Source organism: Serinus canaria, chromosome 7 (genome assembly GCF_022539315.1).
Source record: "Serinus canaria isolate serCan28SL12 chromosome 7, serCan2020, whole genome shotgun sequence".
Classification (NCBI taxonomy): Eukaryota; Metazoa; Chordata; class Aves; order Passeriformes; family Fringillidae; genus Serinus; species Serinus canaria.
The window spans coordinates 15,919,993-15,932,154 of NC_066321.1; the positions used below are offsets into that span (position 1 = coordinate 15,919,993).

The window sequence follows — 12,162 nt, forward strand, 5'->3', positions numbered from 1 at the left end:
TATCTGGTTTCCCCATTTTCACTAAGATTAAATGGTTGTTTCCTTCAAAAATTTAAAAATATTCTCCATAAAGTATATACTCAAATTTCTGTTTTCCCCTATTTGCTAAAGTATCCAGTAGCCCAAAACTGACAATAGAAGAACATAAGACCTCAGTGCTGAGTGAACACCACCATACTGTGTAGGTAAGGTACCTCTAAAATAATTCTAACTTTTTTCTTGCAATTATCTCCAGACTTATCTGTGTGACAAAAAAGATAAACCTGGCCAGCAAGCCCAAGCCATCCCATAAACAGCTGAGACACCTCTCAATCCACAATATTTTCAAGAGGTCCTCCAGCTAATAAAGATAAGAATCAGCACCTCCTGCATTATTTAATTTTTTTTACCAAAAAAAACCAAAAAACCGATAGGGAGAAAGAAAAACCCACTAACCTGTCTCAGAGATGCCTTCCTCAAACTCACAACACGGGTACAAATAAAATGAAGTAACAACAGAATCTAAGTTAAACTTCAAAAATGTATCTCCACAAGTATTCAATGATTCATTTTGAATTTTATTTGCCACTTGTAGTTTCACCCTTCCAAAACAGATTTTTGGGTCATCTTTCTAGAGTGGTACTGTAAACAGTGGTGATGATATTAAATGGCAACACTCATTACTCACTTGTAAACAAAAGAGATGACTCAGTAACCTATGTTGCTGCCACCCTACAATATATCCCTTCATCATCAGTCTTTCAAAATAATTTTATCATCATCATCAATTCATCCAGTGGAGTTCAAGAATATATAACTTGGAGAACTGAAGGTTTAAAACATTCATCTTGAGACACTCCAGATAGCTATCCCTAAATTAAAACAGTTTTTAGCCCAGAAAGTAATTTGTCACTGAATTTCTTAAACTCAGGTTTTGTTTCAAATAACTGTAGAAATTACCTTAAGCCACAGTCTGAGGAAAAAACAAAACTTACATCTCTGCTGAAGAGTCCAGTCCAGAGTGGGTAATTATGAAGAGCAGCCTGAACAGCAAGAAAAGCCTGCTGGAACTGATCTGTGATGCTAACCAGCTGCATCTTGTTATTTATGCATGCAGCCATTGCATCATTCCAGGACAAATTCTTCAGAATTAACATGTATTGAACATTTTGATAGCTCAATGTTTCATTAATGACTTGCTCTGTCTGGTTATAAGCAGTTCCTATACATAAGAAAAAAGTCCAGTAATTAGGTAGTTAAATACTGTAATACATTTTAAACTCCCAATATCTCTGTAATAATCAGAAAAACCTGTTTGACTATACTTGGGAAAAAAAAAAATCTTAGGTAGTAGATTATGCTGATAATTATAGTTAGAAGCAAACATCATTGATGTCTTAGATAGAAAAATATATATTAAAATAATTATTATTTTCAGCCAGTATATTATTAAATATCTTTTTCTCAACTTAGGTTCACATATTTTTATATGTTATTTTAAATTAATTGCTGAATAATTTATTTAATTAAAAACATATTCTCTAACTTCATCTATACACAAATGTGAGAGCAAGTGCTCTCTGTTGTAATATAGCAACAGCTAAACTTGACTCATTTATCTCTGTGGAGCCTGTGGATTTATGCCTATGCAAAGCTACTGGACCACAGAACCTGTCTATGCAGATCTTGGTACAGCCCAGTCCCAGAACTCCTTACTGCCATGAATACAGTGAGAACTGTTTTCACCTCCAATTAACTAACTGCAGAGAATCCAGCTTGTATAGGGAGGGAGATAATTCCTTATTTGTGCTCTGAGCACAGAGTGTTATCACAGTTACCAGCACCACACCTGAAGGCACAGCTCAGTGATGCATGGCTACTGCAGTTAATAGAAGATGCAAAAACTCCTGTGGGTGGTAGGGTTAAGCATACAAATGGTAACCCCAAAAGCTTTATACACAACCAAAAAGAAACTCATTCTGCAAAAGGCAGAACCCTCCCGATATTTAAAATACTTGAAGTAGAAAAAGGCCTGCAAGGGGAGTGGGGAGGCATCACTCTATAAATACCAGTATATAAATGGCTGATTGATAAGCTGACAGGGCCATTTTCCAAAACACGTGATGACAGAAACACAAAATTAATTTGATATTTACAGCTTTCAATAGATCAGAAAACTGACAAGGCTCAAACAGATTGTTTCAAGTAGTTTGTCAGCTGCCAAATGCTTTCCCTTAGTAAACAGCTACAAAAGAGAACCATGGAACCCAGGGTGCCATCACACATCAAGTGGTACAAAATTGGAAACAAGGCAGTAAGCAAAATGTTCATTTCTGAAAAAATAATTGCTGATGATTACCATCTCAAGAAATTCTGCAAAACACGGTCATGCCAAGATTTCCAAAGAACATGAATCATCTTTTTCCCGATGATAAAGCCCTATACAGCTTTGACTCACATAGCTGTCCCTACAACCTGCTGAGGTCCCTCCCAACCCAAACTATGCTTAGATCTCTAACACAGTATAAGAACAGACCACAGCAGAACACATTCTCTGTCAGTCCAAAACCCTTCCTCATTACACTTTCTACAGCAATGGCAAAGAAACATTGAGTATATTTAGTCACTCCAGACTAATAAGAGATTGATATAAATAGATACATTGTCAACATCCAATTCATAAAAGTCTCTTTTCACATTTTTATGACATCTCTTCCATCCAAACTTCTAATGTCAACATTTAGAATTACCCTTTACTCAGTGTAATCTTTACACTGAGTAAAGAAGATTTTCTATGTTAAATGGAGGTGGGGGGTAGGAGGTGGAAATCTTTGCCTATTTGAGAATGAAAAAGGTGGGCGTAGTCTTGGGTGTTTTTGTGCACCTAGGTTTCTTTGTGTTTGACTCTTTTTTAGAAGCTAGCATGTTCATCACTTAAAAGGATTGTTTATATAAAGCAACCTACTTAGAAGTGGGTATGCTGAACATTAGCCCATAGCAGTAAATAAATGCACATAATAACTACATGTGTTTGATCTTATTCCAGTAATTGGTATTGCCCAACCCACCTGGGGACATCTGAATATTATTTTTAGTTCAGATTAAAAAATCCCACTCACACCAACTCTCAAGTTTGCTCTGGGGAGAGACCAACTTCAACATTAAGAGTCTATGATACTTTATATTCTCATAGAACTAAAAGACAGAGGATGTATTTAAGGAGGATATAAATATTGTGAGATTCCTTCCTAGGGCTTTTTTCTCACTTCCAGAGTTCTGAAAAGGAAAAAGAAGTCACTTGTTCCACCCCTCAGTGTACATGACCTCTATACACACAGAACATTAAAGACCCATCTGATGAAGTGTAATTCCACTGAGACTGCACAAAGTCTCTCAGGAAAACAGATTCTCCCTGAACTGGGCTATGAAACACAAAAGGGAAAATTCTGAATGGCTGACAAAACAGGCCCCAGATCCTCCTCTGCACTCTGCTTTTTTAGAATTTACCTGCTCAGTCTCTACAAGAATCTTGCTCTTCAAGTGAAATCATTTACATGCACCAAAGTCTCCTGGCACATGCACCTGAAGTTTAAACTCTGGCTGCAATTTATTTTGACTCTCCAGACTTACCTACAGACCGCTGGCAAATACCCAAGAAGTGCCTGTCAGCACAAGCAGTGAAATTCCATGTTCCAACATACTGTGATTTGGGATCATTGAGGATTACACCACACTGATTGTTAAATTCTTCATCAAAAAGCTGAGAAACAGAAATATCCTTATCAGACTCAAATAAGGTATAAACTTACTTGTGTAGAGGTGAAGTAACATGAGTCTATCAGAACCCCAGCTGTCTGAACTTGTTTAAGAAGTTTCAAAGGAGTGGTGCAATACAGCTTATACAGCTTACCTGTTTTACAGACACTACCAGGTGCCTGGACTCAGAAAGTTTTCCTAAGCTAAACACATTTCAGAAGCTGTCATCCAAGAAGAGGGAAATAGAACTCCAGTACTGCCAGCCACCCTGTTGGCCAATTAAAATGACTAACTGGGGAATTTGGTCTGTTACATGGGGGGGTTTTTTGACACAACATTCCAAATTTCATTACTCAATAGGCAAAAGAAGTCAAAAGTCAGAACTTACATCCAGTGGAATTTTCCTTAATCTCCCTGTCAGCAGTGGGTGAAAGTTACTATACAACAGTCTACTCTCATCTATCCATTTGTTTTCCCTTGTACTGAACAGGAACTGTAAACCAATCCAAATATCTTTTGGCAGGCCAGGAAGCAAGGATGTTATATAATCTGTTGGACAGAAGAGTAAATGTACACATTGTGGTTAGGAAAACAACAGTAAACCTCCAAAAGAAGACTTCATCTAAGTAAGACAAGGCAATCCCTGTTTGTGCTAATTTAATTTTTCCAACCCTTCATGACTGATGAATGCTTATCATCACTTCCTTCCATTTCATAACACATTTCATATTAATTTTATCTGAAAGGAGCAGGCTATTGGTATTTGTCCTTCAAATTCTGAGCTGAGGAGAAGTTAGGTGATTTAACGTGTTCCTTTGCCCACTAATTGGGAGTCTTTTATTCACACACAAATTTAAGAAGCTGCTTTTCCACAAGCCTGCAAGATCTTCTCTTGTCTTGCTGCCCTTTCTGAATTGATGGAGGAAGTCTTATCTCCCATCTTTTTATTTTACATATCATACATCAGAATGTTTTTTGGATTCTGGCAGACTTTGTCTACCCCGCCATCAGAGAGAGCAGGACAGGTCAAAGGAAGTCAGATTTAGCTGAAAAAAATTGAGCCAGGTAAACCTTGTATCAGACCCCTCTTAGTGAGCATTCTGGCAAGAAACAACAGGCTCTGGTAACCCCTCAGGCACCAAAGGCATTCACTAAACTTGACTAGTTTAGGAAGATAAATCAAAGCTGTAATTAGCTACTGCTGACATGTTTCAGCTATTGGTCACATGCCAGACTAGCCACAGCCTATTTTCTGAAGGAGACAAAGCCACTGTAGATTTGCAGGTCAGGGCTAGCCCCCAATACCGCCAGGAGGAGTAGAGGCAGCCCACAGAAAGAAGCACATTTTAAGAGGACTGTGTCTCCTTTCCATACAGGTGGTCTCCACTACACAGAGAAAAGAAAAACAAACAAGGCACAATAACAAACACTTCCAAACGCACCAAATCACACGTTACATTTTAGAATGGCTGTGCTTTCCCAACCTTAAATACATACAAAACACACAGGCCTGAGACATGTATATTCCTGTACATAACCCTATTCCTCCCCAATAAGAGCAGTAAAAAAAAATTACTATTAAGCTGCTGCCTGCAGGTACTCTTGACTTCTCTAGTCTATTTACCATATTTTGTTTGGCAAGGGGTTATTTGCTTATTAAAAAAATATGCACTGTGGGCACTGCAGAATTCAACTGAGCTACTTCAGATACACCCTCAGAGAACTCTTCATTATCCACAAGTATATATAGTTGCAAATTCAGCCGTATCATTCATCACTTCATTGCTGAACATTACTTGCAGCCAATGTGAACTCCTTTCTTCCTCACTGCATTTCTCTCATTGACCTTAGTTGATTTAGGTGAAACAGCTCTGTCTTCCAGCCCTCCTGCTTTCCATCCTCTCATCAGTGTCCTGAAGAGCTCAAAGGTGGTCACTTTGGGCACACTGCCACATTAAGCTGCTCAGCACATGCAGAAACAGAGGGTCCTGTGCTCCAGCTGGCACTGTATTTGCCACCTCATTCTCACATACACAGCTGAGCTTCTCTTGGAAGCAGCTTCTAAGGTGCTTTTTCATAGTGCAAAGTCTACAGTCTCAGTTATGCTTTAGCTAGAAAAGCCAAACAATTCTTCATTCAGTGATGACCCTTTTATGCTCAACTTTCAGTGCAAGGTTTTGCAACTTATTTCTTTTTGCAACAGGTTAAGATCATATAGAGAAGCTGCTCTTCAAACTGGTTCAAATATCTGGTAACTGCATTTCCATGTTATGTTTGCGGTGATGCAAACAACACATTTTTTAATCAGTCCTGGATTTTTAGAATGCTCGTAGTATGCCTGTGGATACTAGGATTTACAAGTGATTTATGCTCAAGCTCTTAAGCAGAACTATTCTGAATATAGAAGAGAAGCTGCATACTAGAGTGCCCCCAGTTCACCACCATACCTTGGTCAGCTTGATCTGAGATAGATGGAAGAGAGCCTCCAAAAGTTACACACTTTTCATTAGCTGCATTAAATGTTAAATGTTCAGGTTTCATCTTTAGAAAACACTGCAAAATAAATATAATGAAAATTATTTTCATCATACCATTCTGCCTAAGACATAGATCAAAAATCTTAAACCAACACTAAAAACTCATTTCTCATTTCCTGCAAGAAAATATAAAAATTGTTTTGCAGAAAGCAAGGGACCTGATACTAGCTGCAAACATTTATTTGGTTCAGCAGAGTAGCTAAATATAAACGATCCCCCTGACTAACACCTCACTCATATTCAGTAATTCTTATTTGCCACCTCAGAATCATGTACTGTTTTAGGAACGAGAACTCACACATGAACTCTGCAGTCAGGTAGTGCTGGTCAGGAACTTTTAATAAGCTACCTTTAGGGAAAAACTAGTTGGGAACTCCAAGGTCTATTCTGCAATGATGTGAAGGAAGTTTGCAAACCTTGGCACAATGTAATGTGCAGATTTGACGCACACGTACAGAATAATGGTGGAGCAAACAACAGGAATGAGTCTCACTAAGACTTTGGATGACTGCCTTAAAAGGTAGTACTGAAATAATTAATAATACTACGGATTCTGACTTGTTGGTTAATTCTTAAAAACTGCTCTCTAATTCTTAAGTAAGTTTAGTCATTAAGGCAACTCAGGAAATAGTGTCTGCCAACTCGCTGCCTGCCTATTACTCCAGAAGAGACACAACATGCTTCTGCCACAAAAACCTCATCCTCTCCCTTCTGAATCCTTCTCTTCATTCAAAGAAGAAGCCCAAGACTAGACACTACAACCAATGTTCTTGGACCTAAATGTGTGGTGATGGGAAAGCAAAGCAATCTGAAAATGAATGCTTTGAATTTAAGAAACCATCAATCCTGAACAAGGGACAAAAGGGGAGGAGATCATTTTAATCACTATACTTAGTTTTCAAAAGTCCATTTCTAGTCTATTCCTCAACAGAGGGGCTACCTCCTCCTTTCTTTCAGAAAAGCATTCCAGCTTACTGGACTGTGAGGAACAGTCAAGGATGATGAATCTGTGTTATCTCTGTACCTTATTCCGGAACTGATGCCAGCCTGCAGGGCAACCTCCTCGGACTGGGCGGTAACTGGGATCATGTTTCTCTAGTAAGGAGGCATTATTTTTTTCACAGATGAAGGGCAGTTTCACATTACAGTTAACTGGGTAGTCTGCAGAAACAGAAGTTTGAAAAACAGTTATGGTAATGCCTATCACACTCCAGTTGCTTTCCACACTTTATGACATGACAAAGACCAATCTGAAGGGAAACCCTTTTTGGTGCAACCACAGTGAACTACTGGGCAATTGAAAGCATTAAAAATAGCAGTAGAGCAGAAGGCAAGCATAAATCATTTCTATCACACAGTAGTACAATATTTCTAAAGACCCAGAGTCTCACTCTTGCTTCCAGTATTACTACTTTGTATAGGCAGAGAGAACTTGAAAACAGAATATTATTGAAAAAAGATTTTGTATATGAGGACTAACCTTGTATTCTGGCAAAGAGGGTACACCTAATTGTCAAAAAAAGCCAAAAGGAATCCTTTAACATCTACATGGAAAGCATCTGACCTGCACTGCTTTACATGACTCCTGCAGTCATAAATGGACTGACTTCCTGGTGTAGAGCAATTTTTAGCTAACAGAGATGAAAACAGTTCAGCAGCAACCAACTGAGTAATGGGGGAAACATGCTTTAAATAGAAATGATAAAAGACAGGAAGAGCCTCTTGTTCTCTGGAGGTTAAACATTTTCCTCAACATAAGTGTTGAAGAAAGGAAGCAATACACTTCAAGTACCACCAGGAGGCTTTTTCATTATTTTGTCTATATCTTACAATATGACTGCAATAGTTAATGGAATTTGTGTCTCCAGATATGGTTGCAAGCACAGAGTTCACCTCTCAAACTAACGGCTCTCAGACAAATTCCAGACCTCAGAATATGTAGCATAAACACAAAAGGTAGCCACCAAAATCAGATTTCACCTAATTAATTTCTGTTGCAGAAAGAGTGCCAAGCTATCATTAAAAAAATGTCATTTGAATTCAGGTTTGCCTCTGGCCATTAAGAAATATTACCATGGCTTCTACCATGAGGAAGTAATAAATGATTCAACAGTCAATCAGATTATTATGAAGAAGCCATTCACTCCTATTTTGGTATCAGTCTGCATTAAATAGAAGAGTTTCGATAGAACAGTAATTACTACTTTTTTTCTTTCCAAATAAACACAACAATAGCAGAGGGGGTGAAAAATAAAGACAACCTTACCTCTATACCAGTTCTTTCTGGAAATATACCAGCAATCTCTCAGTAATCTATCATGGAAGCGTGGAAATAACTGTAAACTGGATATAAATATTTCAGTTAATCTCCAATCCAATGTGACCTTCACGGAGAAACTCTGATAGCAACAGTGTCAGTGCAAACAAAAATTTGGGCTATTAACTGTTTCTAGATGCCCTACACAAACTAGGCTAGAAATAAATATGTGGTAGGTTCAGCAGTTATGTACCGTGCCCAAATTAACTGTGTTGAGATGTGCAGAAGGAGATTATTTATCACCATGCTGCAATCACAGCACACTGCCATGACAAGTGAACGGAATAGGCAATAGCTCTGGTTTTCTTTTCACAGTAGTGCATTGCTATAGTATTCTGGAAAGTGAAGGACTTTCCTTGTAAGAAGCCAGTGAATCTTCCCTGCAGCCAAGAAGAGAATGATGCAAGATTTGCTGTGAGTCATCCCAGCTCTACAAGGCTATACTAAAAGTCCTCCAACACTTTGGCATTACTTCCCTAGAAGAGTGATGTCTTAAATCAATTTCCTATTCCCTATTCTTGGGTACTCCTCAATCCTCAGAGTCAACAGACTAGGCACTTTTTTTTGGTCAGTTCTCCAAATGTTTACAGAACACACAAGTTTGCCCAAAGCCCCAATAAAAGCATGTCAAAGATCAAGGGAATACATTAGCTTCTAGGATCACACATTTCAAGGATCCACACAACAAGACTAAGATGCCTAAGCCCAACAGCTCAAAATCTAGAGGTTCTGATAACACACATAAGAAATGGATTACTAACTCAGTTACAATAAAATTACTATGAATTAACTACTCTAGTTCACAATTCCTAGAAAGCACAAAATAAAGCTTACAATAAAGCATCTCATAATTATTCTACATACGGTGAATGATAGCTGTAGCCATAATCAATGAACTTCAGCCACCACTTCTGTTCGCTGTTTGATAACTGTGGAAGTAAAGAACAAAACCCAGTGTTTTACAACCCACATACAAAGAGCTCCTGATTCTACCAAACATAGAACAATGTGACAAAATTAGTCACAGAGGTATTGAAACTTGAGATGTTTTTCTCAGGTGCCTTACAAGAATGTACTTTCATGCCATGAACAACACAAACCCCTTCCATAAAGCCTATGAGACCATCCAGCATTTCTAATTAAATCCTCTCACCAGGTAAAAAACTATACGTTGTCCTGTGCACAAAATTAAGAACTAGCACAATTGTTAATGAAATATTTGCAGACAATGGGATGCTTGCATGGTGGTCCTCTATGACCCTTTTTCACCATTCAGAGAGTTTTTTGGTTTTCAAATGTTGTTAAACCTACTTCTAAATTCAAAAATTCTTTTACCAGACTACGATTAAAATAATTGTCTTTTATCCTATCTTTTCCTTTTAAGCACAACTGAAAACCATTCAGGCCAACAGGAAAAAGAAAGAAATTAGGATTAACATTTTCTTATACTAGAAAACTTGGCAAATATATTTCCCTGCAAGGGAAAGTAACTGTGAAAACAGATTACATCCCCTTACCTTTTCTATTTGAGATAGTATTGTCCTGAGTTTTGGGTAAGACTCTACAGAGGCTAAATCACTATCATTTTTTTGACAGTAGGAAATAGCTTCCTGGTAGCTCAGGTTTTTATCTGGTACAAACCACAGCTCTGCTCCATCAACAACAAGCGGGGGTCCATGAATTCCAATTTCATCTACACAGAAGAAATATCAAATGAGTAAGAAATGAATTCTGAAATTCAAATTTTTTATTTTTCTGAATTTATTAAGGAATCTCAATTTGACATTGGGAAGAGTCAATGCTTTGCATTTTGAACTCTCTCAAAACCAAACCCTATCAAATTCTATCAGTCATAATCTTTTCTGGAATGAAACAGGCATTGCAGTAGCAATGTAAACCTAATAAAAGAAATTGAGTGCAAACAACCCTACAACATAGTGGAAAAATACAAAATAAGTCAAATTACCTGGTATATACCACTCTGGTGTCTTTGGAGTGCTTCCTGTTCAGAAGAAAAAAGGAAGAGTCACTGAATTCACTTTCCAACAAGACTGTGGCCACCAATAATAGAAATGATGGTTAGTACTCAAACTTTTCAGTATTCATGATGAAAAAAAAGGAGAATGAAATCATACACGGGTTTAATAGTATAAAATTAGCTGATATAAAATTAATGGGAGTACTGCATACTTCTATCTTACGTATCTGTGGTTCTTTCATCTCCCAAGCATCAAAGTAGTATTTCTGCAGAATCTCACCCCAACAAGAAAGTTTCATCCCAAGACACCTTTTAATCAACAACCCAAATGTAAAAGTCTACTGGATTACATTTCATACTGCATGAAAAAATCCGTGCAGATATGCCAAGCAATTCTTTTGTATTCCCTCTCCTCACTACAATGAGGAGCTAGTACACTTGTTTTACAAGAAGAAGGCTAGCTGACCTAAGTGGTAAGCAAACTGTACACCCAAAATACTTGTGGTGATTTAGTTAAAAATATCACTAAGAAAGACTAAGTCAAGTCCACAAATGCTACAACTCAGTGGCTTATTTCACCACACAAGAAACCACTTCTTACTTCATGGGACTAGAAAGAATATGAGAGCAGTGATACTGCCTCCTCCTAAGGGTCAGTTTCTGATCTAAGTGTGCATCTGTTTGTATGTGGCATCAGTGAGACATTTCATGTACTGTCCTCTTGTCTGATTCCTCAGGAATCAACAGTTCAGAGAGGAAACAACAAAATACTGTTTGCAAAGTTTCTATAATTGCAAGTCATTGTATTAAACTCTTTATATGAATAGATGGAAGTAACTGCAGTTTACCTTTTGTTATCTGGCAGACCCATTCAAGCTTCGCTTCACAATCAAAAGGCCTGAAGTAAAATTCAAGGTCTCTGGCTTCATGGAAGTAAAATCTCCAAAATGATCTCCGTGAAAACTGTGAGGTCTGCATTCAAATAGAAACAGAGAACTGAATTAGGACAACATAGGCCTTTGAAATGTAAAATTAAACTGTAATAAAAAGGTCCTTTGGCCAAATCAGTGTATTTTACTGTGTTGTTAGTCACACAATTTATTTTGCAAATAAAAGAGCAGATACAGCTGCAACTTTAACCATAACTCTCCATGTTAGCTAATGCTGTGAAGCAATTACATAAAGGGCTTAAGGTCAGTCTACACACAAACATCTTAGAAGTTTTTCCTAGAAATAATGTTTCTTAGGGTTTTTGTAGTGCCTGGTTTCTCATTGATGCTTACTATTAAATTATCTATTGCAACTTGTTCCCCTGAAATTAATCTAATTTCTGCTGAAAAGAAGAAACCATCTGAACTGGAACAGAAAAAAAAGTTCTTATTTAAAATTATTTCTTACAATCAAGCTTGAAGAACTGGCTTCACTCTTGCTGGTGTCTCCAGTAAAGAGAATTTTTTATTATTTACTGAAATGACATGTCTATAACTAGCAGGCAGGAGAGGAAAGTTACTATGTTCACAGCATTCCCTTCACAGTTCTCTCCTGGGTCTAAAATTTTAGGAGCTCAATGCTGACCAGGTTCTCAGTCTGGGCTC

At 37.6% G+C, this 12,162-nt stretch overlaps 1 protein-coding gene across 1 annotated transcript in view; it reads right to left on the reverse strand.

The window, feature by feature from the left end:
- Positions 1 to 12,162, reverse strand: part of LY75 (lymphocyte antigen 75) — a 44,118-nt gene that overhangs the window by 10,918 nt on the left and 21,038 nt on the right. The window contains exons 16-25 of the mRNA XM_050977080.1: positions 11,416 to 11,539; positions 10,556 to 10,591; positions 10,107 to 10,282; positions 9,454 to 9,518; positions 8,539 to 8,615; positions 7,297 to 7,433; positions 6,183 to 6,288; positions 4,124 to 4,284; positions 3,610 to 3,739; positions 975 to 1,201 (exon numbers count right to left, since the gene is read on the reverse strand). Of these exons, the coding sequence (XP_050833037.1) occupies positions 975 to 1,201; positions 3,610 to 3,739; positions 4,124 to 4,284; positions 6,183 to 6,288; positions 7,297 to 7,433; positions 8,539 to 8,615; positions 9,454 to 9,518; positions 10,107 to 10,282; positions 10,556 to 10,591; positions 11,416 to 11,539 (1,239 nt within the window). The remainder of the gene's footprint in view (positions 1 to 974; positions 1,202 to 3,609; positions 3,740 to 4,123; positions 4,285 to 6,182; positions 6,289 to 7,296; positions 7,434 to 8,538; positions 8,616 to 9,453; positions 9,519 to 10,106; positions 10,283 to 10,555; positions 10,592 to 11,415; positions 11,540 to 12,162) is intronic.